General features: G+C 52.7%; 4 protein-coding genes across 7 annotated transcripts; 3 read left to right on the plus strand and 1 right to left on the minus strand.

Moving 5' to 3' along the window:
* The first annotated feature begins 116 nt into the window (after nt 1–116).
* DSN1 (DSN1 component of MIS12 kinetochore complex) lies at nt 117–4472 on the plus strand. Of its 3 annotated transcripts, XM_074854747.1 has the most exons (11): nt 117–249; nt 325–370; nt 698–1027; nt 1467–1540; nt 1735–1807; nt 2170–2257; nt 3149–3208; nt 3704–3775; nt 3856–4003; nt 4102–4189; nt 4280–4472. In XM_074854747.1, exons 1-11 carry the CDS (start codon nt 157–159, stop codon nt 4366–4368), a joined length of 1161 nt encoding a protein of 386 aa, XP_074710848.1. In that variant the 5' UTR covers nt 117–156; the 3' UTR covers nt 4369–4472. The 3 variants fall into 3 exon arrangements, with proteins under 3 accessions (XP_074710848.1, XP_074710847.1, XP_074710849.1); XM_074854746.1 differs by having other exon boundaries at nt 142–370; XM_074854748.1 differs by lacking the exons at nt 117–249; nt 325–370 and adding an exon at nt 424–592.
* Nucleotides 4473–4561: 89 nt separating this feature from the next.
* On the plus strand, nt 4562–6566 carry MVB12A (multivesicular body subunit 12A). The gene is made up of 9 exons (XM_074854777.1): nt 4562–4707; nt 4794–4889; nt 4991–5078; nt 5173–5299; nt 5386–5520; nt 5662–5744; nt 6083–6147; nt 6224–6274; nt 6364–6566. Exons 1-9 carry the CDS (start codon nt 4630–4632, stop codon nt 6424–6426), a joined length of 786 nt encoding a protein of 261 aa, XP_074710878.1. The 5' UTR covers nt 4562–4629; the 3' UTR covers nt 6427–6566.
* A 272-nt stretch (nt 6567–6838) lies between these two features.
* ATP13A1 (ATPase 13A1) lies at nt 6839–22863 on the minus strand. The gene is made up of 26 exons (XM_074854630.1): nt 22494–22863; nt 21669–21758; nt 21170–21360; nt 20743–20815; nt 20268–20423; nt 20048–20117; nt 19294–19400; nt 18537–18666; nt 18200–18255; nt 17463–17589; nt 17052–17189; nt 16451–16571; nt 15672–15829; nt 14720–14895; nt 14214–14324; nt 13507–13632; nt 13080–13188; nt 12358–12557; nt 11706–11802; nt 10547–10728; nt 10140–10254; nt 9655–9851; nt 9098–9240; nt 8444–8555; nt 8078–8221; nt 6839–7246 (listed from the first exon to the last, which is right to left on the minus strand). The coding sequence occupies exons 1-26, from the start codon at nt 22842–22844 to the stop codon at nt 7136–7138; spliced, it is 3591 nt and encodes a 1196-aa protein (XP_074710731.1). The 5' UTR covers nt 22845–22863; the 3' UTR covers nt 6839–7135.
* On the plus strand, nt 22322–27222 carry CHCHD5 (coiled-coil-helix-coiled-coil-helix domain containing 5). 2 transcript variants are annotated; one of them, XM_074854805.1, is made up of 4 exons: nt 22322–22503; nt 23131–23271; nt 23409–23560; nt 24236–27222. In XM_074854805.1, the coding sequence occupies exons 1-3, from the start codon at nt 22337–22339 to the stop codon at nt 23557–23559; spliced, it is 459 nt and encodes a 152-aa protein (XP_074710906.1). In that variant the 5' UTR covers nt 22322–22336; the 3' UTR covers nt 23560; nt 24236–27222. The 2 variants fall into 2 exon arrangements, with proteins under 2 accessions (XP_074710906.1, XP_074710907.1); XM_074854806.1 differs by lacking the exon at nt 22322–22503 and adding an exon at nt 23016–23061.
* Nucleotides 27223–27935: the final 713 nt, after the last annotated feature.

Raw genomic sequence — 27935 nt, forward strand, 5'->3', positions numbered from 1 at the left:
ATTTTTCTTTTTTATTTCTTGCCGCCTTTCCTCCCCGTTTTCCTCACCTGGGCTCCCTCAGGGGAGGGCGGGAGGGGCGCGGCGGGCTCTGCGCATGCGCCGGCCTGAGGGCGCCTTCCCGCCATTCCGCGCGCCTGCGCCCGCTGCGGGCCCGTCATGGCGGAGCGACCGGCGAGGAGCTGCGGGGCGGCGGGGAGCTGCGGGCCGGCCGCCGCCCCACCGGGGCCGTCTGGCGGGTCGGAGGAGGAGGTGAGCGCTGTGGGGAGGGCCCGGCTCGGCGGAGGGGGCCGCGCTGCCAGCCTCGTAACCGTTTTTCCCCCTCAGCGTTCCTCCGGGGGAGCCTGTCCCGCGGCTGAAGGTGGAGTGTCAGGTAAGGGCGGGCAGCGAGGGGCGGCGGGTCTGGGAGCGGGGAGGGCTGGGGAGTGCCGGGCAGAACCTCCCCCGGCTGTGCCCTGCCCCGGTGGGGGCCGGCCCGGGGCCCGGGTGGAGGATCTCCGTGCTGGAAGGGAGAACCGGAGGCACCGGCGGTCTTAGGAGGCTGCGAAGCTGCGATCCAGCCATCGCACCTCAGCGCTGCTGTGGCTCCGAGCTAGTAAGCAAAGCGCAAAGACCAGGTTCAGTGCTTTGGAATCCCTGGAAAACGCCCTTTCCTTTCTTTTTACCCTGCTAAGGGGTCGATTATATCTGTTTTTCTCAGATCTTGACCCTGGAGAGAAAAAAGCGGATCGTGAGCAGTTCCTAAAGCCACCTGGCGTACCTCCTGTTAGCAAGAATAGTCCCCCAGCAGCTATGAGGAAAAGATCCCAGGAAAGTCCCAGCCTTAGGAAAAGCCCCCTCAGACCTAGTCCCAAGAGGCTGTCCCCCTGGAGAAGCAGTCCCAGGAAAGACTGTACCCCGAGTTCCTTTACCTTGTCCCCGACACTGCTCAGCAGCACTCCTCAAGACAAGCGTCGCTCTTGGTGTCGTTCCAGCCTGAAGGGGACAAAACAGCGAAAATCTCTGCCTCCCTTTCACCAGGATGTCACCGGTACATGCTCCGCTTCTCCCCTTTATCAAGCTCTCCTGAGAAACTTGTCGGGCAGCCTGCAGCAAGTTGAAATTTAATTTTGTTTGTGCCACCTTGAGGGTGGTTGCAGCATCATTGTGTTATTCCAAACACCGCTGACATCCGTGTTGGTGGTGGCCTCAGAGGTCCAGGTACTTGAAGTTAGAAGGAGATGCTGCACTGATGGCTTCTGCAGACCAGTGGTTTGTTGTCTCTGCCTTTTTATTTCTACAGTTGAGCCTTAAGCGTGACTTTTCCTTGGTAGGAACTTTGTTTCTTCCTCTTTTCCTTGCTCCTTCCATACTCTGCAAACTGCACTCCTGTACAACAACAGCTTTTAGTGTCTTTCCACAACATTTCAGCTGTTTGTAGCTTGGTGTGAATGTAATTGTTCTTAAATAATTTTGTTCTGTTTTTTCAGAATTAAGCAAATCAATTAGCCTGGATCTGCCAGAGACTGACCGGCTTTCTGTGCTGTTGTTGTCCAGTTTCCAGGTAAGATCCTCTCTTTTAGTGAATTATTCTCTTGCCTTCCTTCTGCCACTAAACATGTGTTCTGATTTGTATAACTGAGCTGTGAAATACGGGCTAGGGAAGGAAGGACTCCTCATTCTGTAACAAATCCTCCCACAAGCTTTGTCACAAGCTCAGGAAAGGGTGCTAAGACCTTTTTTTCCATCTTCTTTTAGTTTTCTGCACAGAAGCTTGAACACGTCTTGAAGCAGACGGAGGGCTTTAGCCCCGAGGCTTTCAAAGCTAACGGTAAGGTGTGGTCTGTGTGTCAGCAAGGGTAATCCTCAACTTAAAAATACCTATTCTTCCCTATTATCCTCAAAATGGAACAAACTGTTTTCTAGAAGGGGTGGGTGCAGGTAAAAATACACGAGTGATGTTTTAAGATGCTGCACGTGACCACAGTTTCTGTGAGGGAAGGCAAATGGGTAAAGTAAACCGTGGCCACGGAGATGAGATTATTCCTTTAGAAAGAGTCTAAGCAGTAACTAGGACACCATCCGATAAGGAATCGGAGCAGTATCTGCAGGTCAGGGAACAGCTTCGTTTCTCAGTATTACTAATTTTCCAAGTGGTGTTTTAATCCCGTTTTATTTTGTCTTCATCTCCAGCACGCTTGCTTTCAGAAGACCTGAAGCGATACCTGCAGAAGTTGAAAAGAGATGGAACGCTGAAGAGCTGCGTAGAAGACCCTAACGGGTAAGGACTGGCTGAGCTCGTCTCTCGTGGAGCATAAGCAGGGAGTCGTCTCGCTTTTGGGAGAGGAAGGGGTCGCCTGGACACTAAATTCATCTGCCACGTACAAGGAGCCCTCTGCCAGCATAAACCCTCCTACCCCAGCAGTGCCAAAATGCTCTGGGTTTTTCTGAAGATTTGAGTGGGCTGGCTTCCCTCTTCCAGGCAACTATAGCAGAAGTGGTGAGGAAAGGCTGACGGGCAGGTGTGCCGGAGATTTTAGCAGGGTGAAACTTTGAAATGGGAAAGAAGTGATGGTATGGTAGAACGATGGAACGGTTGGGGTGGGGATGTTCAACCTGGGGAGGAGAAGGCTCTGGGGACACCTTAGAGTGGCCTCCCAGTGCTGCAGGGGGCTACAGGAAAGAGGGGGAGGGACTCTTGATCAGAGATAGGGTGAGGAGGAATGGATTTAAGCTAAAAAAAGAGAGATTTAGACTAGATCCGAGGAGGAAATTCTTCGCGCTGAGGGCGGGAGCCCCTGGCACAGGCTGCCCAGAGCGGCGGGCAATGCCCCGAGGCCATTCAGGGGGCTCTGAGCACCATCTTTAAGGTCCTCCCCAACACCACCCCATCCCATGATTCTATTTTTCTGGTTTTGCTTTACGACCTGCCCAGTCTAAATTTGCAGAGAAACCCCATTGCTGGTGGCTACAAGGATTTTTGGGGCTGGGGTCACTGGACCAGCAGCACAGTGAATGCTCAGAGGGGTGTTACCGTTATGGAGGAGACTTTTGTACATCCTGCAGTTCTAAACACTTACACACTGAGCAGCTCGTGTGAGCCACCTGTGGAACGTGTAGAGACGTGGTATGTATGTCCCTGCGCCGCGCTGAGGCTGGGTCTGTGCTTCAGGGCTTTACTGGACGCGGCTTTGGAAGACTCAGTGGCCCAAGTGAAGGAATACAGTGCCAGGTAGGAGCGGCCGCCGGCGCGGCCCGAGGGCAACCCCGCCATGGGCGTGGACGCCTCTTCCTAGAGGTGGGGGGGGGGTATTTAATTCTCAGGGGGGGTGTGGTTTAATTCTTGGAGAGGTTATTTAATTCAGTTCGGGGGGGGGTATTTAATTCTTCGGGGGTATTTAATGGGGGGGGCATTTAATTCTGGGGGTTTATTTTATTCTTGGGGGGTATTTAATTCTTTGGGGTTATTTAATTCTGGGAAGGGGTATTTAATTCTTGGGAGGGGTGTATTTAATTCTTTGGGGGAGTATTCTTTGGGGGGATATTTAATTCGGGGGGTGTATTTAATTCAGAGGGGTGGTATGTAATTCGGGGGGGTTATTTAAATCTTGGGAGGTATTTAATTCTTTTGGGGGAGCATTTAATTGGGGGGTATTTAATTCTTTTGAGGGGTTATTTAATTCTTTCGCTCTGGGCTTACAGCCCCCTCCCCACTCCCGCTCCGCAGGTTCGCTGCCGAATGTCAGGCCTGGGATCGGCTCTTGCTGCACCACCAGGAAAGTGCTGAAGAAATGGCCAGGTTGGGATTGTTCCTCCCCCCTTTTCCTACTGTTTGGTGGTTAAAAAAGCCGATTTAAGGGCTCCCTGACGGTCTTGCAGGCGGCTGGAGGAGGGCAGGCAGACTCAGGGCCAGGCCGAGCCCCTCAGCGCCCTCCAGACGTCCCAGGCCCACGTCCTGGGCACCAAACCCAACTACCAGCAGATCCTGGATGAGCAGGGGCAGGTTTTGAGGTGCCTGGAGCTTGTGGTGAGCTGGGGAAAATATTCTCCCCTGTAGGGATTGAGCGATTTTTGGTCTTTTTTTTTTTTTTTAATTTTTGGAGATTGAATGCTTTGGTTTTGCAGCTGGACGAGCTCCAGCAAGCGGTGAAGCTGCTGCAGACCTTCAGCGAGGACAGCCGGCAGTACCTGCGGCGCCTGTCAGAGCAGCTCGGTAAGCGGGAGGCCCTCGGGGGGGGGGTGGGTCGAAGCCTCTGTGGGGGTCGTTAACGGGGATTAACGGGTGTTTTCTCCTCCGTTGCAGCCGCCAGGAGCTTCCAGCGGCTGGAGAACTCCCCTGTACGCAAGCTCCTCGCTGCTCCGCCGAGGAAGATGCCGCCGCCGGAGGGCTGAGCGGGGCGGGGGGTGCGGGCCGCGCCGCCGGTGCTCTCACAATAAAGGCGGGAGGAGCCCGGTACCGGCCCGGCGCCCGGTTCCCCCGCGCTTCCGCCTTTGAATCCCCCCTGGGGGTTTATCGCCGCTTATTGGTTGCCGCGCCCATCGCTCAGAACGCGCCAGCCAATCATCGCCGCCCGTCGCTTGCGCCGTCCAATCTTTGCGCAGCAACGGGGAGGGGGCGGGGCTCCGCTACTTTCGGGGCCGGAAGCGGCGGCCATGGCGGCGGAGGAGACGCCGCTCACCGGGGTGGGCTTGGCCGCCGCGCCCGAGGCGGCCCCCGCCGGCTGGACCGTGGTAGGCGTTGAGAGGGGGGGGGACCGCGGCGGAGGGAGGAGGCGCCGCCGCCCGGTCCCGCCGCCTGACGCTCTCCGTGCCCGCAGATCACCGTTACCGTGGAGGGCGCGGCCGCCAACCTGGGCAAAGGCTTCGGGCACAAGGGCGGCGGGTACCTGTGCGTGAGCCGCGGCGGAGCCCAGGTGCGGGGCGGGGGGGGGGAACACACACCCCCACCGGGGGTTACCGAAGGGGGGGGCCCGTGCCCCGTCCCGGTGCCGAGGTCCCGCCCCGTCCCCTCCAGGCGCCCGTGGTGACCGACGTGCAGGTGTTGAGCGACCGGAGCCCTCAGCCCGCCGGCTACACCCGCGCCTCCGAGTTCCCGGAGCCTCGTAAGCGTCCCCCCAACTCCTTCCCGGGGCGGCAGGGGAGACCAGCCGGGCGCCGTTACGGTGCCCGGTCCTGCCGCTCGCCTCCCCCCCGCAGGGCCCGGTCTCTCCCGGAAGAAGCGGGTGTACGTGAAGCTGGTGCCGCCGGAGGCCGCCGGGACGGCCCTGCTCGCCCTCCAGCTGAGCAGCAAGAGCAGAGCCCTCCCCCAGCACCTGAAAATAGGGTAGGGGGCCCTGCCCGCCCCCCAGCGCTCGCCGCTGCCCTGCGCGCCCAAACCCCCTCCAGTTCTTTATTGGTTTTTTTTTCCAGGGAAATAGGGAATTTCGCCCTCTGGTGTAAAAAAGGGCCAGTTCTGCACTCCAGCCCCCAGCCCGTCCCCAGGCCGCGGACGATCAGCGCCGGCCTGAAGCAGCTCTCGCTCCAGGCCCCCGACTCAGACCCCAGGTACAGACACACTCGATTATTTTTCTTCCTCACAGTCTTACCTGAACTGGGACTAAACCCCCGTGAGCGCTGGGGCTGCCTCCTGCTTCCCCTGGCCTGGGGCTCATTAGGGGCTGCATTAATTACTCTGCTCTGCTCTAGGTCACCCGGCCCCCGCTGCAGCGTCAGACGTGCTGCTCAGCACGAAGCTCTCTACGATGCCACCAACATCTACGGCCTCTCGGGTAAATTGTTTCTCCATCTCCCATCAAATGCACAAAGCGAGGCCCACCCTACTTGAGGGGAACTTTCGAAATAAAAATAAGCTCAGAGTTGGTTCCTACACAACTGTTTCTGCAGTTTTTCCCCTTGAAAGACTCAAGCTGAATTCTGAGAGGAGGGGTTTCTTAAAGACTTCTGAAAGTTATCCCTTGCTTGAGTTAAACCAGCACTGACCTCTTGCTCAAACTCTTCTCTGGGGACTAAGGTGGCTCATCTGCTTTAGGCAGCAATTATTAAATAATTGTGTGTTTTCAGAGCAGCTCCTGGCTCTTCCTAAAGCCTCTCCCCCTTCTCTTCCCAGCCATGGACGGAGTGCCTTTCACCCTACACCCCAGATTCGAAAGCAAGCTCAGTTCTGGCAGTAACGTGAGTCTTCCTTTAAGCTGCTGTTCCAGTCCTACCTCCTAACTAGTCTTAACTAGAAATATTTGTCTTTTTTTAGGCTATCCTTGCCAACCTGAACGTTAAGTCACTTGCTGACATCGAGGAGGAGGTAAGCGGGCTGCTTTGGTCAGGCTTTTGGGGCGCAGAGCGGTCGTGTTCTGCCTCCCTGTGTCCTGACCACTTCTGTTTTGTTTTCAGTACAATTACGCTTTTGTAGTCGAAAGGACGGCGGCTGCCAGGCTCCCGCCCGGTGTTTGTTAGCGCCGGAGTCTACTTTGAGGACGTAAACTGCGGCGGGGCCAAGCTCCTCTCTCTCTCTCTGATTAAACTGCAATCGATATCTGATTACAGGAACTGCTTAAGGAGAAAAATAAATGTGTTTCTCTTCTCACCTGCCAAAATATTTTTGTAATGGTTTTGAAATACAGGGCTCGAGGGTTGGTATGTGCAGCAGCACAATGAAGTTCTTGGCAGGGGGTGTTCTCCTACGCTTCGTCAACGCTACAACTCTTTATTCTGAGCGTAACCTCCTGCGAGGGTGTTTCTGGGGTGTAGGAACTCCCCCCTCGGCCTCACCTCTCGGGTGTTGCTGTTCTTACTCCTGCACTTGGTCCCCCTGTCTTATTAAAAACACCACAAAGCTTTCAGCCCCACAAAGGAAGTTCCAAACACCTTTCAAAATACATCGATTCTGATTTTAGTTACCAAATTCTGTAAACGTTTCCTGAAACGTGAGGGCAGTACAAAACTCCTGCCGGTTGGTGGTACGTCCTGGAAACATTAAAAAGTCAGGTCTTGTTTCACAGAGGTGATTTCCACATGTTTGGAAGAAAGCTTCCCCACGCCCGTTTTGGAACGGGATCAGAGTTACTGTCAGAAGAATTAAGGATGGTTCTTGTGATGGCAGAACGCGGCGCTGGGTGCTCTCCTTCGTGTAGCGCTGCCGGGGGCGAGGACCTCGCACTCCGTTTCAGGAAGGCACTTTAAGTTTTGCACTGCCCAGCAGAAACTGAAGAACTCGGTCCACTAACAAGGCGAGGAAGAAGTCAGCCAGCAACACTTCCGTGATCACCATCTTGAACTAGGAAGAGACACACAACCCATTAGTCCCTCTCCTTCCCCTCTTCAGTCACTCCGTCCCCACCAAAAAGCCTCTTGTCGGCCTCTGCAGCAACTCCTGAACTAGACCTTGAACTTCCTTTCACAGTGTGCTGTAACAATTGCTAAATGTAAGAAAATCATGGAAGCAGAGGCTGGGTTGGGTTGGAGGGACTTTTAAAGATTATCTAGCCCAATCCTGCCCCACACAGGGACCCCTTCCCCCCGCCCAGGGTGCTCACGGGGCCGGGGCATCACCCGCTGCTCTGGGCAGCCTGTGCCAGGGGCTCCCGCCCTCAGCACGGAGAATTCCTTCCTTAGATCTAGTCTAAATCTCCCCTTTTTTTAGTTTAAACCCGTCCCCCTTGTCCCACGGCTCCAGGTCCAGTGAAAAAGTCTGTCCCTGTCTTCATTATAAGCCCCCTTTAAGTCCTGGGAGGCCGCTCTGAGGTCTCCCCGGAGCCTGCTCTTCTCCAGGCTGAACACCCTCAGCCCATCCTCACAGCAGAGGTGTCCATCCTCTGACCATTTTTGGGGCCTGCTCAAGCAGGTCCACGTCATAGAATCACAGAACAGTTTGGGTTGGAAGGACCTTAAAGCTCATCCAGTGCCACCCCCTTGCCCCAGGCACAGCCACCTTCCACCAGCCCAGTTGCCCAAAGCCCCATCCAACCTGGCCTTGAACCCTGCCAGGGCCAGGGCAGCCCATCCTGCCTAACATTCTGCTAAAAACCTTAAGATTCCTCCAGGAGAGGCTCAGACTCTTCTCCCTGCGTGCAGAATCCAGTGGGCGTGGGAAGCGCTGCCTGCTCACCTCAGCGGGGATTTCGACCAAGCCAAACTGTTCGTTGAATTCTGGTGAAGAGCCCGTGAGAAGGCCCACGATGGCCAGGCCTGAGAGGACAATGCTCCACAGCAACGGCTTGTTCTCCCGTAGACTCTCCATGAAAGGATGGCCCTGAAACACAGCAGGAGAAACTGTGAGCAGAGGTTCTGACTAGGGGACAATTCCTGACACGCTTTGGGACACTCGGCTCAGTCCAACTTGGTGCAAAAAGAGGGAGTTTTTCCCCGCCGAGCACTGACAAAATGCAGTTTGTGATTAGAGAACATCTTGGTTGGAATTATTGCATCTTAATTACAAAACCGCCGCAGGAGATGCGACTTAAACACGGCTTGCCTTGTAGTTGATGACAAAGGTGGCCATCTGCATTGCCATCGACATGATGTAGACGGTGCTGTTCACAAGGCTGGGCTCAAACTCCTTGTACAGATCCACAAACTCCTCCTGCCTAAAAGAGAACAAAGCCGGAGATCAGCGGGGCCAACGCAGAACCACCAGGAAGGTTCAGCTGCCCTCACGCGGCCCCGCTGCCCCCGCTTTATTTAAGTTTTGTTGGGCAGTAACAGTTTGTTCTCGAACAAGCGTGCTTGCACAGCAGCTGCAGACGCTGCAAGCGCAGGTAATCATTGGGTTCTTTTTCACAAAAGTGGAAAAAAATCAGTTTTGGTGCGTTTTTTCTAACTTCCCACTAATCCACTTCATTGGTGTTACTTCTATCGCCCTTTTCCCTCCCAGTGTGGGGAGAGCAGACACGGGAAGCACAACGTTTCACAGACCATATTCCCACCGGTTCCATCACATCCCCGACGCGCTCCAGGTACAACTCAAGCCTGGTTTTTGGACACATCTAACACATTTAACTCCTCACGCTTGGCATGCTCGATAAAGCATTCACAGAAAGAGCGCTGTGGCGAGGGAGGCCTCTCTCCACCCTCCTGCTCAGCAGTAACTGGGAGAAAACATTCCGGTATTGGAGGAAGAGACGCTTACTTGGAGTCGCTGCGCGCCTGGGCCCCGCGGTACAGGTACACGAGGCTGAGGAAATGCACCAGGAACTGCAGCAGCACTGTCAGCACCGTGTAGAGGTTAAAGATGTTGGGCAGTGGGCGCTCCTTGGAAAGTGTCTTCAGAGGCTGGGGGAGAAAAATCAGACATAGACTTGAGTTTTAATCAGTTTTCCAGCAGAATCCAACCACTAGTTGTGTTTCTCAGGAAACAGCCGGAAGAATTCCACTTTGCCCGTACAGGAGACTCGCAGCTCAGCTGCTGTAACGGCCTCAACTGGACCATTTATCTGCATTATCCTTCCCACCAGCTCCTGTCACCGCACCAAGCCGCCACCCTGCCATCACAAGATGCTCCCGTACGCATGCGCTGGCCTCAGGAACCTCCCAAACCCCGGGGAACACAAACCCCACCCCCTCCAGCACTGTGGACTGTTAACTTCTCAAAATAAACACCTTTTTGGGGGGGACAGAGGAACTCCAGTAACCCTGATATGACTGATATCAACCAGCCGCCATGCCAACGCATTTCCCTGCCCTCACCTTCGACCTGGAGATGAAAAGGAAGCAGCCAGCCAACAGCAGACCCTGCAGAGTTGCCTGAAAGTCACTGAACTTCACCCCTTCCAAGTAGAGGACGCTCTGGCTGTAAGCAAGGATCAGGGCGTTCAGGGCGAGGATCTTGAACATTTGCAGCGTTGTCACTAGCGTGCAACGACCTTGCTTGATCACGTGGCAGACTGAGGAGCAAGAGGAAGCAGCGTTTGGAAACAAAACAAAGGTTCTGGGGCTTTGTCCCTCAGTCCTCTCCTTTTCTGAGGCAGAACAGAGGGAAGCAAACACACGCACTGCTCGTGTCCCCACCCGAGGAACCCCCGTGGGGCTGCTCCCCCAGAAGAGCTGGCAAAGCCAGGGGTGTGGGGGCACTTCTCCCCAGCCCACCCCCTCAGTTTGGGCTCCTTTCAAATCGAGATTATTACAGCACAGGGAGGTACAGAGCAGCTGCTCAGCTCCCGCCAGGCACTTACTGCACTGAATGGAGGAGAGCTTGGAGGTGAAGGGCGCCGCGATGCTGGCATCCCCCAACTTCACAACCGGTACCCGCTCCTCTTCCAAATCCTTCAGGACCTGACTGATCCGCTCCTGCAGGCAGGAAGAGAAACCTTGTTAGCACAACCCGGATCAAGGATGATCTCCCACAGCCCTGCTCCAAGGTGAGGCTGAGAAGCCTCTGTGCTCGCAGCATGAGCTCGAAGGCCGGCTGGAAAAGAAGCACTTTCTGAAACAGAACGGATTTGGGCAGAGGATAAGCAGCAGAAAAGCTGGTTATTTCCCAGTACATCCTGCCATTTCCAGTCCTCATGAATTAGCAGTAAACCAGAGGAGGAACAAAGAGCAAGAATAAGTTAACAGGCTTTTAAATTTAGTTACCAACCCTCTGTATGGCCAGCTGTTCCTCTCTCTGGGACATGACCCTGTGCTTGGCACCACGGGAGGTGGGCTTCACGCTCCCGCTCCCCACCACCGGCAGCGCCGGGCGCCCATCGCCGGGTCCATCGCGAGTTCTCTTCTTCCGTTCGGGCAGTCTCTCGGGAGCGTTTGCCAGCAGTGCCACTCCTGGAAGAGCGTAAAAACAGGGAAAAAGGGCTGTAAATGCCTTTGTCGGCAGAGCATTTCCCCAAAGTAGGAATCCCAATGGTATTTACACCAGGAGTCAGGCGGGCAGGCTAGTTACGCTGGGACTTCAGAGACTGCTGAAGTAAAGCTTAGAAAAAAAATAATTAGGAAGAATCTTTCTTCCAGGAAAATGTGTTTGCAGCCAATTCCTGATGCCTGCTGGGGCGTGCACAGTGTGTATCCCACGAGCACAGAGATCCTCCTTCTTTACGTTGGTTTATGCCACCAAAGATCATATAGTGTGGCCAGCAGGGACAGGGAAGGGATCTGACCCCTGTGCTTGGCGCTGGTGAGGCCGCCCCTTGATGAGGGGGTTCAGTTTTGGGCCCCTCACTCCAAAAAGGCCATTGAATGACTCGAGTGTGGCCAGAGAAGGGCAACGGAGCTGGTGTAGGGTCTGGAGCACAGGTCTGATGGGGAGCGGCCGAGGGAACTGGGGGGGTTTAGTCTGGAGAAGAGGAGGCTGAGGGGAGACCTCCTGGCCCTCTACAACTCCCTGAAAGGAGGGTGCAGAGAGGGGGGAGGAGTCTCTTGAGCCAAGGGACCAGCGGCAGGCCAAGAGGGAATGGCCTCAAGCTGTGCCAGGGCAGGGTCAGACTGGCTCTTAGGAAGGATTTCTGTCCAGAAGGGGCTGTTGGGCGTTGGAATGGGCTGCCCAGGGCAGGGGGTGAGTCCCCATCCCTGGAGGGGTTGAAGAGTCGGGCTGACCCAGCGCTGAGGGATCTGGTGGAGTTGGGAACGGTCAGGGTGAGGTTCATGGTGGGGCTGGAGGAGCTTCAAGGGCTTTTCCAACCAAGATGATTCTGTGATTCTGTGAATCCCAGCCCTCAAAAACCAGGGAAACACTGGGTTTGTGTTTCGGAACACCAGCCAAACTCAGACAGGGGCACAGGCGAGAGCCCTGCGTGTGGACTCACCCACATCTGCGTGTTTCAGAGCCCCGACGTCGTTGGTCCCATCCCCACACATCAGCGTGACGTAGCCCAGGCTCTTCAAAGTGGTGATGACAAACTCCTGCACAAAGAAAGGCGCCGTGAGAACTGGCGGCCGTCTGCTCCGGGCGACACGGCTCGGCCAAGTGCTTCTCTCCTGCGGGAGCTCGCTGGCATCACCCCCAGACTCCAAAAGCTTCACCTGCGGGATCTGTTTTAGAGCCAGAAGAGGCCAACGGGCTCAGGACACTTTAGAGTAACAACGTGGCACGTCCTGAGCTCTAGTTCTTGCTGCCTGCCAGCGCAGGTATCGGAAGAGGCTACACCACTTTGTTGAAAACAGCTTTAGCATTAATTACGTGCTAATTTTTTTTCACAGAAAGAGTGGTCAGACAGTGGAATAGGCTGCCCAGGGAGGGGGTGGAGTCACCATCCCTGGATCCGTTTAAGGGTCATTTAGATGAGATGTTGGGGGGATGTGGTGTAGGGCAGAACTTTGCAGGGTAGGGCTGATGGTTGGACTTGATGACCCCAAGGGTCTTTTCCAACCTGAATGATTCTGTGATTCTGTAATTTCTACATGGCACTACGTGAGCCCTGCTAAAGATAGGGTTTATCAGCAGCTGAAATCTCTCACCTTCTGCTTCGGCACCACTCTGGCGAACACCTGGATGTGCGGAATGAGCTTCAGCAGCTGCTGCCTGTTGGCAGCCTGTAGGTGAGAGAGCCCTTCCCCGGTCACGCACAGGTCGTAGCGCTGCGTCAGCTCTCGCAAGGAGGCTGGCGAGTCTGGGAGCACGACAGTGCCAGCGATCGACTGCCACTGCCAGCTGCAGCCTGCAAAGAGAGGCACGAGCTCAACACGAGCACAGCCGAGGCGCCTGGCTCTCCGCCACGCTCCCAAACACCCAACAGACGCTGCTCCCCGTGTCTGCAGCCCCTCAGCGTTATGGGCACGAGGCTCTCGACTTCTCACAGCGACGTGCCCACCTCCCATCTAGGGACAGTCTTTACGTGGATCCTCCCTCCTTCCCCGCAGCCAGCGACACGGCTCCGATTCCCTGGATGGCCTCTGAACCTGCACAGCCAGGAGACCTTCAAGCTGCTGCTGTTTTTTTTTATCTTAGTGCTCAGACACCTTGGTTTCAGAGCAGAGGAATGCACGGAGCTTGCAAAGTACTCCAAGCCCGAGAAGAGAGGGACACCGAACAGCGGGTTATCTAGAAAGTGAGCCGTCCCCATTATCAGCACCAAGCAGCAGCGCTCAGAGCACGTGGCTAACTCCGATACAATGCCCTGGCAGGGCTTCGGCTGTCACCCTTCAAAACCCAGGAGAGTTTCCTGCAAGGGACCACTCACCTTTGCTCACAGGAGGCTGCAGAATGAGGGTGTGCTCTCTCTGGAGGAAGTGCAGCTCCCGGGCCACGTGGCAGGCAGTGAGAGGATTGTCTCCTGTTATCATCACTACCTGAGGAGAAAGTGAGAGGGGTCAAAAATCAGTTGTGGGGAGGCAAGAGGCACTTCACGGCGCGTCTCCTTTACACCGAGAACGCTCCTGCCTGGCCTGGATGCCAGTGACATTCCCTGGGAGATGCAGCTTGATGCAGCACCCTGCAGAAAGGCTTTTCTCTCTGGGTCAGGGCAAATCCCACCGCAAAAATAACATCATATCCCCAAGGTCTCCCTGCTCCCACCTCGGGGAAGCCTTTGCCCTTGCTCCACGAAGGCTCTCGGTACGAAAACTCCCCACCCCAAGCACCACGGCGAGGCTGCTGCTGACGCTTACGTGGTGTGAAGCATTCTGGATCTCCCTGATGACGGATTTGGAGTCAGCTTTGAGAGGGCAGGAAACCACAATAAATCCAACAAATTTAAGATCACACTCCAAAGCTTCACGCTTCATCTCTCGCACCTGCCAAAGCAAATCAGCACACGGAGTGTTAGCTGCTGCTCTGTGGCAGCAATTCTGTTTTCCAGCGGGTGCTGCCTCACAATCAAAGCATCTCCAGAAACACAACCGGTGCTCTGAGATGCACAGAGCAACCCTGGACCATCCCCAGCTGCTCCAGAGAAGCTTCTTTGGCACAAAGCTCCACAAAACCAGCCCTGAAAAGAATTAAACGTGCCCATCCCCACGTAAAACCAGGTTCAGAGCTACGAAGTTCAGTGCTAAGCCTCTTCAGTTGTTACAAGGAAAGAATTGACCCTGCTTTACAAACAGGGAAACACAAGTTGGACTAGATGGTCTTCAAGGTCTTTTCCAACCTAGATGATTCTGTGATTCTGTGAAGTATTGAGCAATAATGCACAGAAATTCAAAGCTGGGAGTACAATGCAGCGGCTGTGATCTTCCCAGAAGACCCAGATCATAAAAACAACACGATTACAGCAGCTTTGGGCAACCACATCCCAAAAGAGACCCCCCACTTCCCCAACCCTGCTCTGTTTCCTTTACCAGGAGCTCGATTTCAAGGCTTACGCTGACAGATGTACCTGCTGGTGAGTGAGGTGCCCCAGTTCTTTGTAGCCCAGGGCCAGCACTCTTGCCCCCTCGTGTGAAATTTCCGTGTGGACAGCATGATAGTTGCTTGGGCACTGAGACAACTAGAGAAGGTGTGGGGAAAAGCATCGTATTAACACAGTTTCAAACATAATTCAGTAGCATATTTCAGCATTTCACATGAATTATGCAGACAGGGGAAAAGAGGCACCTTTGGGAGGGTCCCTCACCATCATGGGCCAAATGAGATCCCCCAGATTTAGATCTTGGATTTAGCAACAGGGCCAGGAGTGCGCATGGTGAGATATTCAGATCTCACTGGGATTAGACTGAAACTCCCCAGTGGAGTTTGTTTCCAGGCCTGGGCTCACTGTCCCGTGTTGCAGGATGAAATCCCTACATCATTCATGTTCCAGAGCGGGCAGGGACAAGCAGAGGAGCACAGGGACGAGCACAGGGGCTAGAGAAGGCCCTTCCTCCCCTTGAGAGATGCGCTCACCATTTTGTGCAGCGTCTCTGGGGCCCCTTTCACAGCTGCAATGTAACAGAGATCAGTCGAGCCGATCTTCTCGTATGACGCCAAGACAGACATTCTTTTCAGGGCACTGGCAAAATGAAAGCGCTGGTGAATTTTCAGTCCCTGAGTTTTAATACTTCTGGGGAAAACTTTCTCATCTGGAAACAAACAGATCAGGAAATCCTGAAAGGTTTCTCGGTATCAAAAGCAACATCCCGCCCTTCAGGTCCCAGAGGAACCCACAGGTCACCGAGATCATATGAATTTCCTCTCTAGATACAAGCACACAAGCTGGAAAGTCTCATGAATTAAGGGACACAACCGATCAAAACACTTCTGTGTGTTAGTGTGAACAGCTGTGCAGCAGGTTGAAGGTACATTTATAGGATATATTATCATCCCAGGTAAAAATCCAGAAACAAACCCCGCAACAGCGTGGGTTTCAGTGGGATATGTATGCAATATTTCTGGACAATTTCTACTGTAGTTACTTCTGTGTGTGAAAGACAAGAAAGCAGAGCAGAAAGCCTCTGGAGAGACTGCTCTAAAACCCACACCGTGATGTTTTCACTACCACGACCTGCACGAGTCACCCCCTGATTTTACTGCGCCGTTGGAACCAGAAGACGCCAACCGGAGCGTGGCAGCTGCAGAACGCAGCATCCGCCATCCTGAGAACGGACTCAGCTCCTATTTGTCATCCCTCAAACGTGCAGGACAAGGATTTCCACTGCCCCAAACCAGTTCCTGGGATCACACCAGATGGAATTCACTCCTTGCAGAAAGCTGGCATGAGGCACAGGACATCTCCACAGACTAGAGAACGTCACACTCAGAACTGACAAAACCAGTCTTATCACCGTCACCCCCACAAAGAAAAAAACACTCCCCAGCTCAGGTTATCAACCAGGGAGGAGCTGGAAACGAGTTTTACCTTTGGTCAGGGTCCAGTCCACAGCCGTCAGCATCGCCTTCTCCAGGGGGTCTCCCACCAGCGTCCCGTCATCCAGCTGCACAAGTGAGTGGCACGTAGCGATCGCTCGGTGGGTCTCTACAGGAATGTCAGACACGGGTGTCACTTCCTTCCCATCCCTGCAGCATAAAAAAGACTGCCCATGTTAACAGACCCATTTGCATTATCTCAAGACAAATTCTGGAATTTTTCCCAGCCAAAAATTCCTACTCTAATACAGTAAACAGAAGAGCTTCTCATGGTGAGATCAAAGCCATAGGAAATCTGGCGCTGTCTCAACTGCAAGCAGTGCCAGAGCCCGTCGCTTCTGCCAGTCCCCCAAAGCAAACTCAGTTCAAGCAGAACGCTCGAGGTAGAGGCCTGAACTGACACATCTAAGTAACTGTAGAATCGAAGGACTCGGATGTCTCTCTGCTGCAGGATCAAGCCTCCGCGCGCACTTCGTTATGGCAGCAGAACAAGAAGGCAGGACGCTACTGCGAGGAGCAGCAGCAAAGATCTCAGTTACACAAAAACCCTATGCAAGAACCCCCCCAGGACAATCAAATTCCCAAATCCTGAGCCCATAGTCGTTGCCAGAGACCAACGACCCTCTCTCCTTTCACTTTTTTCACTCTCTGAATCCCTGATCATCTTCTCTTCCCCACTGGAATGGGATTGCACTCGTGCCTGAGGGGTTCCTGCAGTGCCCGAAGCCCAGACCACAGCAAAGCACATCACAAAAATCACCCAGAACCCACCTGAGCCCAGCTACTCCTCTCACTACAAGGTGGTCGCTGGTTAACGTGCCGGTTTTGTCAAAACAGCAAACTTGAACTTTGCCTGCAAAGGGGATGCGGAAGGGCTCTGTACAGTACACATCTGGAAGAGAGGGGAGGAAATTCTGTGAGCAATCAGCTACAATGAAGCCAGGACATGGTGCTCAGGGGCTTAACCACAAGACAGGAGCTATCGACACGGTGCTCTGATAGTTAATGAACCCAAAACTCCCCATTCTGAATTTCTGGGGCATTTGATACCAGAACAGACACTGAGCAGCAGTGACGTAGTGCAACGGAGAAGTCACCGACCTCCCTAGTTCCTACAGGAACCTGCTCAGCACAGAACACCAGGAGTGTTGAGCACCCACTTCCCTCCTACACTTGATTTAGGACCCACTTCAAAGCACACAACCCCCAAGTTCTTTGGGGTTTAAATCTCCCTCATACACCAGCTCCAAACCCCACACTGTCACTGTGCAGAAACTGAGGACACTACAGAATTTTCACACTCATTTCCTCACAGTTCCAGGCACAAGAAACTAGTCCTAGTTTTGGTTTTGTGTTTAGGTTTGGTACTTACAGAGCTTGGCCAAGGCGATGAGGGAGGTGTTGACAGCCAGCGAGAGCTCGATGGGAAGTTCAGGCGGAACGACCGAAGTCAGTATTAAGGTACATTCCAGGAAGAGCTTGTAACGGTTCCTGCTGGGATCCTTCGTGCCTAGAAACAAGACAGGAGAGCTGTGTATCTCCTCATCCTCGGACTGCGTGCCCCACAGAACTAAGATGAGCACCCCAAAGAAGCTCACCTACCTAGGAAGGGCTGTGGGAGGGCAAGAAAAGCATCCAGAATGCAGTGTGGGCCCCTACACTGAAACACCGGCGCAGCCCAACCCAGCTATTGTAACTCTCAGAAATTACGTCAACTGTCCTTCCCACAAGCTTTGGTACAAGTCCTGTGTAGAGACCTGGAAGAGGCAAGAAGAAATCTCACCTTCGATCCAGACGTATGCTGCAGCAGCAATGGCAAAGACCAGCAGGAACAGGATGAAAATGAAGGTCTCTAAGTTATTGGCTGTCACTCTCTTCACCCCAAAGAGGATTGTACGTAGCAATTTCCCCTGAGAAGAACAGCCTTCAGTGCAAGAAGCCATCTCTGCAGCATGCAGCAGTTTGTTAAAAATACGCATGAAACCCAATTTTAAAATGGCACTCTGGTGTCTTGGTGCCAGAGCCTGAAAATTATTCCCTCTTCTGTGATCTTAATAGGCAGCAGCTTACAGTCACCCGTAATTAACTGTTAAAAGCCCCAACTCATTGCTAAGCCGCTTAAGTTGATGATTTCTTTGAAGCAGTCTTCAATTTGCAATTGAAAAAGCTCATGTTCACATCTCCAGTCTCTACAAAGACCCTCAAATGCCCCTTCCCACAATTATCTTTACAGAAACGGGGATAACCAGGAGCTGTAGTATACACATCGTGCGGGCAGCCACAACAGGAACCCCAAATCCTGACTCCGGGCTTCTGCATCAAACATCAGACTGCTTATCTCACACCCGGAGAAGAGACCAACCTTATTTATTCCTCTTCCAGACACACAAGTCATTTTAATGCCCTGATTTCTATTTTCCCACGGCTGTACTTCCCAAGGATTTCCCTCCAGCGAAGCGCTGAGCAACACAACCAACACCACCAACACGACAGAGGTGAGAAGTCACATTCACACCTTACCTGGGAGGTGTTGAAGCCGGTTCTCAGAGCATACGCCACACACCCGTTATCCACAGCTGCAACAGGGGCAGGAATGAAGACAATAAGCTTACTGGAAATCTTTTACAGGCTTTTCACAGACAGAAAACACTTGAAGCTACGCCCTCCTCTCACTTACAAGGGGACACAGTCAACTTTAATAGAATATCACAGAAGTCTAACAATGACAGTAAATCATTAGCGACAGGGCCAAGGAGAATTAACTCAACAAATCCTCCAAAAGTCACATTGAGCTGTTTGAAATAAACCCGTGAGCGCACAACACGCCCTCGCCGAGGGCATCTGTGCAGGTACCTACGTTTCAGTCCCGTGCTGGCTTTTTGGGGCGGGATGTGCTGCACCACTTTGGTTCCCCCGAAGATGATGTGTAACCGGGAGTCAGTCTGCATGTCCAAGACGTGCTCGGGACTGAGATCCTCCACGGGCTCCTGCGGGACAACGGCCAGGTCTCAGACTCCCACCTATCAACAAGTAACCTCCAAGTGCTCCTCTCTGTTCTTAGCCCACGAGATGCTCTCAGCTTCACTTCACCCACAGGTGGCCTGCACTGAATCTAGACCTCAACACACCATTCGGCTCCCGATCAGCCTCAGTTTAGAGCCTGCCATCTGTGGAAATTCTGCTTTCGCGGGACTAGTTCACCCTTGGCACACCGAATTCAGTGAGGGAGGCTCTGCAAGCATTACTTTATCATTTTTAAGTCATCCACTGGCACAAAAAAAAAGGAAGATTCAGGCTTTTGAAGTGCTTTACACTTGTTCCTCCTCCCACCTCAACCCGGCCAAAGGAATCCAGACTGGGGAATGTGTAGGAGGGTGATGCCAGGCCCACACAGCGGAGTTCAGACCCAAAGGCTGGAGCCCTCGCCAGACAAAACAGACATTTCTGTTTCTCATTTACCAGAGACCATCAATCACTGAGAGGGAGCCGGTAACAGAGAGACCAGGTTGCCCAGGCCAGTGTTCACACAAAGAGACTAATTTGCTGCAGTGCTTCCAATGTTTTAACTTTTCCAGGATGCAACAAAGGGACAGCAGAGGACATTTCACACAGACCTTCATCTGTGGCACAGACTCTCCGGTCAGCATGGCTTCATCCACAATACACCTTCCACGTAACAGCAGCACATCACACGGCACTAGATTTTCATGAGGAGATCGGCCTGTAATTAATACATTAAACCTGAGAAGCTCCTCAAAGGCAAGAGTGACTATTCTGTGGCTATTTTCTGGCACCCAGCTCTCCTTCAGTTTGGCTGAGGTACAGGAGATTCCTAAAGCTTCAAACCGACTGTGGGGTGCCAAGCCCAGCCCAGCACATACCCACTCAGCACTGCTGAGAACTAAAGGGTTTGAAGGTTATTAGGTCTCTACTGAGACCAGGAAAGTTTAAAATCAAGTCACTCAGTTCTTATTGCCATTCAGGCTTCAAAGAGTGGCACCACATCCTGGGGTAATACAACCTTAAAAAGGAGAGCAGGGTTGAAAAGAGGTATCTGCCCTTCCCCCTTCCATTCTAGGAAGATATTGTCAGGAGGAAGGGAACTCTTTGTCTTCATAATCTGAAGAATCTGAGGGCAATTTATTTAAGTATTTAGCTTTCCTCCAGACAGCTATCAGGTCCAAGAGATCCAGGCCAAGATTAATCTCTTGGACCCTTGAATTGTGACAAAGGCAAATCAAAGTCCTCAAAAGCACCCAACCAAAACCGTGAGATTTTTAGGTCTAATTCTCACTGCACAACTTAACGCACCGGAAGGAATCTGATTTTAAACAAGCTTTTGATTACAACCATCACGCAAGTCATTACCAATGGAAACGATATCCCCTGGAATAATCTCATCACTGGAAATGGGGCGCCACTTGCGGTTTCTGTAAACCTGTAGAATAAAAAAACCAACACTTTGAGAAGCCCTGCATGTGCCAGAAAAGGATCAGAGAAAAAGGATGGGAAAAAGGAACAAGAGCAGGTCAGCTAAAGAACAGCTACATCGAAAACTTCATGCGCAACTCTCTCTGGTTCCGATTACCTGGATCATATATGGCTTGTTCCCCATTTTTCGAATCTCCGACATGTTCCTCATTTGCTGCTGGACCAGAGAAGCTTCAAACGCGACCAACATGGAGAGGGTGAAAACACTGTAATACCAGTATTCATCCAGGCACCACAAACCCACACAGAACACCTGTGAGGAGAACATGACAGCAACGTTGTTCTCATCTCCCTTAAAAAACAAAAGCCTTCAAGTTCTAGGAATTATGATTTTTTTAAGCTAACTTGGTACACTTTTAATTGTAGGAAGTCAGAAAAACAGAAAATCACAGTAAGTCTTTAGAGAGAGGCAGGGTCACTCCCAGAAGTAAAATCAATACTACAGTGTAAGAACAGCACCTACTCCTGATTTCAGAAAGCTGCTTTGTGGCTCTCAAGCCAGGACTGTAAGGAATTCTGTCATTTATTAACAGGGAGAAGTATTTACAGCTCTTTTCCTTTGTTCATTTTACCTGAAAGACGAAGAATGGAGCTGTAGCTCTTTCTTTAAAGAGTTCCAAGAACTCTGGTACCACCATCTCAGCCCTGGGAAAGAAATGAATCTTTATGAACCTCAACATTCCAGATTCTCAGCAAAAGCCCAACCCAAAAGCCACCTGCAGCCTCTGGTGTCAGACCAGGCTGTACTCCAGAATGTCCACATACTCTCTCCCTCTTTTCAATCCCTTTGTTACACTTAATTTCTTAAATGCAATTTATTTCCATCTGTAGCCCACCCTGGAGAAAACCCCTTGGTCCAATACTGTTCCCTGTCTTTAAAGGAATTTGAATCAAGTGCCACGAGTAATTGAAATGTAAAAAACAGGACTAGGACTGTGGTTCAACACTGTTGTTCCTGACACACTTCAGCAGAGAGAGACCTGCACCTGGAAAACTTACTTGTTTGTACCGTATTTCTTCTCAGCAGCTCGGATATCTTTGTCCTCCTGATAGCCTCGGGCATTCTGGTAGTAACAAAGGGGATGTTCCACAGGAAAAGCTACAGGAAGAAACTGTTTCTTGCCATCTATCTCATATGAGTATTTGATTTTTTGAAACTCAAAGGAAAGAGCCTCCTGCCCATCCTCACCCTGCAGAGAGAGGGATAAAAAACAATCAACTAAACACATGCCAAAGGCTTCACTCCACACATAATGTAGCTTGAAGAAGGAAAGAAACCCCAGCCCCTTATATCTCTAGCTATTGTATGATTCTGCTTGTGGTAAACACCCCAGGAAACACCATGCCACCTTTAACATCCCCATTTTTGACCGACCACAGCTGATTTTTCCCTAATTATTTAAGTTAAAAGCTAATAAACTGCAGGCTGACAGCACGATGTGGCAGCTCCCTGGCGCATGACAAATGCCAGTTCTGCTCCCGACAGCCGTATCCTTACCTGGTCTCTGTGGAGTGGCACCAATTCTACTGATCCGTTATTTGGGGTTGGCACAACTTTAGCCAATGTGGCTTTCTTAGGACAAGGTTCCTGAAACACAAACAAGATACACTAAGTAACGCGGATCACAGACTCTGAATTTCATAAGTCGGGAGAAATCCTTGCTGGATCGCTCTAAAACACGTGGAAGGTGCGGCCAGGTGCTTTTGTGGAGTCGTCGTGAGAATCAAAGACATTCCAATTATCACAATCCAGCCCCTAAATCCTACCCTGCCACCAAAGAAAGTATATTCAGTACCACACTTGCAGTTAAGATATATATATAGCTGTCAGTAAGACACAGTTACAACAGCGACTGCAAAAGTGGCAACCGGCTGGTCCATTATCAAAAGACAAATGATCGACACTAGCAAAGGCAGTTGGCCCCCACCCTGAACTCATCCCAGGCTGTCTCCCTGCAGACACATGGCTGGGCTCCCCGCCACTGCTTCAGGGCTGGGGCCTGCCGGATGCACACACCTCTCCTTCCCCACTGCCAGCAGCCACTGCCCAAGCCCAGCTAAAGGGCGACGAGTTTCCACGCAAAGCGCCTCCTCGCGCCCCTCACCCTCTCCCTCATCGCGCCCGCAAAGCTTCCTGACGTGGCTGATGCGGCTCTGCCACGTCGCATGAAACACCCACACCCAGGAAACCGAACGCCCCCGCGCCTTCACACGACAGGAGAGCCCGCGGGGAGCGGCGGGAGCCTCCCCGCGCTGCTCGGGGCAGCCCCGGAGGACGCTCCAGCGCAGGCGGCTCTGCGGTACCGGCAGCCCCGGGACTCACCCGGACGCAGGTGAGGGCACAGTGAGCGTGCACCGACCACAGCCCCGAGAGCGCCGTCAGCAGATGGACGACACCGATGGCGGCGAGAGCCAACAACGCGGCCTCGGGGGGCGCGGGGCCCGGGCCCGCTCTTGGGCCCTCCTCCTCCGACGTTGTCGTCGCCGCCGCCGCTGCCGCCGCCTCCCCCCATGCCGCCCACACGCGCGGTCCCCACAGCCACAACCAGGCCGGGTAGAGTCCCGCCACGAAGGGCAGCATGGTGCCGTGGAGGAGCCGCGGCCGCCGGCGGTAAAGCGTCACCGACGAGACCAGCTCGTCCACGGGACCCGGAGCCGGACCGGCCGCCGCCATCTTCCGAGAAACCGCAACTCCCCACTTCCGCTTCCGGCGGGGGCGCCGCGCGCCTGCGCAGTGACACTGCGAGTGCCGCGTTTGGCAGCTGCGCATGCGCCGGATGCGGCTCGACGCGTGCGCACAGCGGCCTGAGCGTGGTCACGCACGCGCACAGCGGCCCAGCGGCGGCCGCGCACGCGCACAGCGGCGGCTCCGGCAGCGACGGCGGCGGCATGTGAGTGGGGGGCGGCGGGGCACCGGGCCGCGCTCTCCCCCCCGTGTTAACCCCGCCGTCTCCCCGCAGGCAGGCGGCCCTGGAGATCACAGCACGTTACTGCCGCAGCGAGATGGAGCAGTACGGGCGGTGCGTGGCCGCCAGCCCGGCGTCCTGGCAGCGCGACTGTCACGGCCTCCGCCTCAGCATGTCCCGCTGCGCCGCCGCGCAGTGAGTGCGGGAGGGGCGGGATGGGGCCGGGGCCGGGGCCGGGGCTGGGCCTACCGGGTTGGATCTGAGGCCGGTTGGGCCTGGCGGCCTCGGGCCGTGCGGCTCCCGGGAGCTGAGGGCCCGGTGTTGTCTCGCAGCCCGATCGTGCAGCAGATCCGCCGGGACTGTGCGGAGCCGTTTGCCGCCTTCGAGCAGTGCCTGAAGGAGAACCAGGCCTCCGTCGTGAACTGCAGCGACCACGTCAACGCCTTCCTGCTCTGCGCTGACCAGGTGAAGCTTTCCACGTGAGGTGAGTGTTGGGCTGCAGAGGGTTCGCTTTCCCTCCAGACCTGCGGTCCGGAGCCCTCCCACCCACAGCCACTCCCCACGTCTGCTTGGTGAAACAGCTGGAGTGGAATAGTGCACCCCAGAATACACATAAACCTATATTTTTCTCCCACCCACCTTCCCTTCCTGTCTCAGAAAACTACACAGCACAGCCAGGAAGTTTCTCTAAGCTAAAAGTGCGGTAATTCGTTGGCGTGGATTGTTGGGGGCTGTAAGTGATGTGTGTGTGGCCACTACGGGTGTGAATGCAACAGCACATTTCTCCAAATGGGTTGGTCATTCCAGTGTCAGGCCAAGCCGATACCCTGTGGCAAAAGGCTGTGGGAGGAAAGCAATCCTGCTGAGGTAAAGTCATGATTTTTGTCCAAGTGTATTAACCTGGTCATCGGTTTTGTACAGAAATATATACAGAATGGATATATTGGGGTAGGTCAGCTTGCAGCGCTCTGCTAAAGACCTTATAAACATCTGTGGAGCAACGTTCAAGTAAATAACATGTTACTAAGCACATAGAAATCACCTGAATGTGACAAGTACTCCCATGACCTGATGTGGTAATCTGCTGTACATCATAACCAGGGTGCTGCATACACATGGAGCCTCCCTGATGCTTATATTTGTGCTGTTTTTTTCATAGGGGAGCCTTGGAATTAAAATTCATCTCGAGGAGCAAATGAAAAGTCTCTCTGGAGTATCGTTCCAACGCTTGGTTGGGTTGGTTTTTCCCCTCTGAAAAACGAAGCGCAGCCCTGCGATGTGGTTTTCTTGGCCCTGGTCACGCTACGCTTGTCCCCAGCAGACAGCTGAACTCTGACCGGGATGTCAGAGCGTTCCTGATCCATCAGCGCTCATGTGCTGATAACGCTGGGTTTTGTCTGCTGAGTTATCTCTAAAAACTTTATAAAGTAAATAAACTACAGAGCTGTGTTGAAGCGACACCAAAGGATCAGCAGCAACCTGCAGATGTGCTTGAATAGGAACCGAAAGCTAAAATCAGCCCTTACCTCTTTTTCTGCAGTCTGTGTTCTTTGACGGCTCCTTTGATAATTAAGCACAATATTTTCTTTCATCCCAATAAAAAAAAAACACCACCACTTTTCAAGATCCAAAGCCAGCTCTGGCTTTTCCCACTGATGATGGAAGCTGCTCTCTGAGCTGGACCGACTACAGGGACATTTCTTTGACTGTGAAGGTCAGCTTGACCCACTTGAAAACATCCTGTGCAGCTCCCAACTTTGGGGGTGCTGTGAGGGGTTGTCGCCCCGGGCCTTCTGCTGGTTTAGAACAGCAGAGGGAGTCTTCCCACCGGCAGAGACGGCAGAAAAACTGCGGATTTCAGAGCACTGACTGCTCTACCGACAGCGCAACAGGGATCTGCCAGTGCAAGGAGAGAGCACCTTTTGTTCTTACACAGGGGAACAAAGAGCCCAGCTCTAAGGAGAGGTTGTTTCTGGGCTGTAACTAGTGGGGAAAAAAATTAATACAGGGAACAGTAGATGGTCTTATGAGGAGTGGGATTGAGACCCAGGGTCATGAGGCATGAGCACGTCTGCGGAGAGCAAGTCTTGGGGTGCTGTGAGCTGGGGCTCTTGGGTCTACTCCAGTGTGCCGTGTCTGAAAATCACTGTAGGTCTGTTTAATTGGGCCTGAGAATCTCTCCCAGCAAAAGTTTAAACCTTGGAAAGTCCTTTGGGGTACTCGAGAGCAGGTTTGAGGAAGGAGAAATGAGCTGCTACAACCTAATTAGACAAACGCAGCTTCAGAGCAGCAGCTTTGCTGCTGTCCAGAGCAGGAACTTGGTCTTCCAGAAGAGTTACAGGGAACCATAAACCAAAATTTTCCCGAAGTGCGCAGGGAGCAGGTGACATGCAGAAACTATTGTGTACGGCGCCAGCAGAGGCTTTGTCTGAAAGTACAGCCCAGCTTTGCTGGGTTTGTGAGGGTTTTTTTGTACCTCTAAGAGAGGGTGAGGCATGGACTGGGAAACTTGGCTTTGCCCTGGTTCCCAGGGGTTCATACCCCCTTCCTGGGAAACATTAATCCTCATTCGTGTTTCAGCCAGGCGTAAGTCCAAGCGTTCGCCTTTGAGCCTGTGGTGGTTGGCAGACATCACTTGGCATTTTCCAGTTGGGCAGAGTTTAACTCCTTTGGGGAGAGGGACAGCAGATTTAAGTTGAGCTGTTCCAGCATCTAGCAGAGCCCAGATCAGAAAGCTGGCTGGCGGCGTTGCTGTCTGTCTCACAGAGGTGGCTGCCTTTCAGCAGTGATGGGGAGATGGGACGATGCTGGGCTCGTGTCTGAAAACATGCACACACGCTTGCAGAAAACTCCTTGTTTCCTTTTTTTGAATGCCGTGCATTTGAAACGCAAAGAGCCGTTTTATCTTCTGGCAGAAAAGTTGGGAGAAAAAGGTGACGGTAGCTTCGCTTCAAAGTGAATTTAGAGAGGGGGCAAGTGCTACCAGAAAAGGAGGGGAAATCTATTTTTAGTGAGTCTTTGGAGTTTTATTTATCCCAGGCAGCACCCCATTAGTCAGAAGTGTCTGTGGTGTGAATAGCTTTATTAAGGATGCCGTTACACAGGAGCGAAGGTGCTTTACATGTTGTTGACATTGTATTGAAATGTCAGCCTGTCAGCAGAAAAGCCATTTTTCATTACGTTTAAGGTGCGCTGGGCCCCTTCTTAAGCCCAGTTATGCCTCCTCCTTCTCAGGAGCCAGAGCCACTCTATTATTACTTGCTCTAACGCGTTAACCACTGAGCTGCCGGGCACTTGGTGCTGTCACCGATGAGCCAAACTCCCACGGGGGTCAGTTCGCTGGTTACTGTGGAGAGGGGGAAGAGGAAGGTGCTGCCCCATCCTGTTTCTGTGTGCAGTCGAGGAGAGAAGTGCTTTCTGAGAAAATACTAGGCAGCTGCAAGTTTTATTCTGAATAAAGAATGCACATCTTCCACTGCATGTGTGATGTAAATGGAAAATAACTTCATGTAGCTGAGAATGGCGGAACCTTCCCATGGAGGGAAGTGTAATGGTGATGGTCACTACCTGAAATTGTTGCCTTCCTCAGTTTACCAGCTCCCTTGGGGAAGTTTCTATGTTAAATCAACTTGTAGCCCTGGCAGATTTGGCAAATTGCTTTGTGAAAAGTGAAAGGAATACCAGTAATTCTCTTTTCTTCAACTGGACGTGCTAGAAGAAGCCAGGGAGTATTCTCTTGCTTTCCTCTTAGCCTTGAAGGAATCTGTAGCTAAATGTGCGTGATTAATCAGTTTAATTCTCATTTAGGCAGAGGGGCCTAACACCTCTTTAAGTGAGAAGCCTGGAGCAGTTTTGCAGCTCCTTCTCTTCTTTTGAACTGCATGGGCTACCTGCTCTTGCTGGAATCAGATCGGGGTGGTGGTTATTTCTGTATCGCTGTAATACACGGGGCCAGCACGTGTCCCTGCAAGTGTCATGAAAAGCTGTTCTCTCCAAATGCAGCTGTTGGGTTTTTGGTCCTGTCACTGGAAACATTTAGTAATAAAAGCTAAAAGAAGCATGGCTTCTTCCAGTATCTTTCACAAGGTGTAAACTGGCAAGGGAGACCTGTGAAAACTTGCGAATTAAACAAGATTTAGGAACCCAGCAAGCGTTCTCTTCATTTCGTGTACCACAGGATTGTGATTCCGCCTTGCACCTCTTGGTTTGATTAGGACGGGCTCATGGAAGCAAGTGCAGGAAGCCGTTAGGACAGTTACCAGCATAAAGCTGAACAAGGGGAAAAAGTCCTCAGGCAGTCAATCAAACTGGTAGGTTCAGCTTGATCTCCGAAGGCTGCAAAGAGACTCAGCTAAATTAATGCCAAGTGGCTGCAATCAATAAGTGAATAAGCCTGTATTTCCCAGAGTGGGAGACTCAGGGGAAAAAAAAAAATATTTACAGCAGGATTTGGATAGGTTGTTCCTCTTGCATCCTCCTAAACACAAACCAGAGCAGAAATAAACACTAAAGCCCTGCAGTACCAAGGAGAAGAACCCAAAGGAGTGTTCTAAGATGGGTGAGAGCTGGTAAGAAAGCAGGGTCAGACCTGGGTAGGCATTCTCGCTTCGGGGCTGATTAATGCAAAGGATCCTTCATTCACACAAGTCCTTCTGTGTCACTATAGTCCTTCTGTTTCTTGTCTTCTGGCATGGGCTCTGCCATTCTCTACTTGGTTTCCATCTCCTGGTTGTGTGTTTTATCCACTTTTAATTATTCTCGACCCTTGTTTACAGGCCAATGTGCATTTTGGCTGGTAGTCAAGCAAACTGGATGTCAGTTTTTTTCTGTTTTAACCTACCCCCTGTTTCTGTGTGGCC

This window comes from Strix uralensis, chromosome 38 (genome assembly GCF_047716275.1).
Source record: "Strix uralensis isolate ZFMK-TIS-50842 chromosome 38, bStrUra1, whole genome shotgun sequence".
NCBI lineage: Eukaryota > Metazoa > Chordata > Aves > Strigiformes > Strigidae > Strix > Strix uralensis.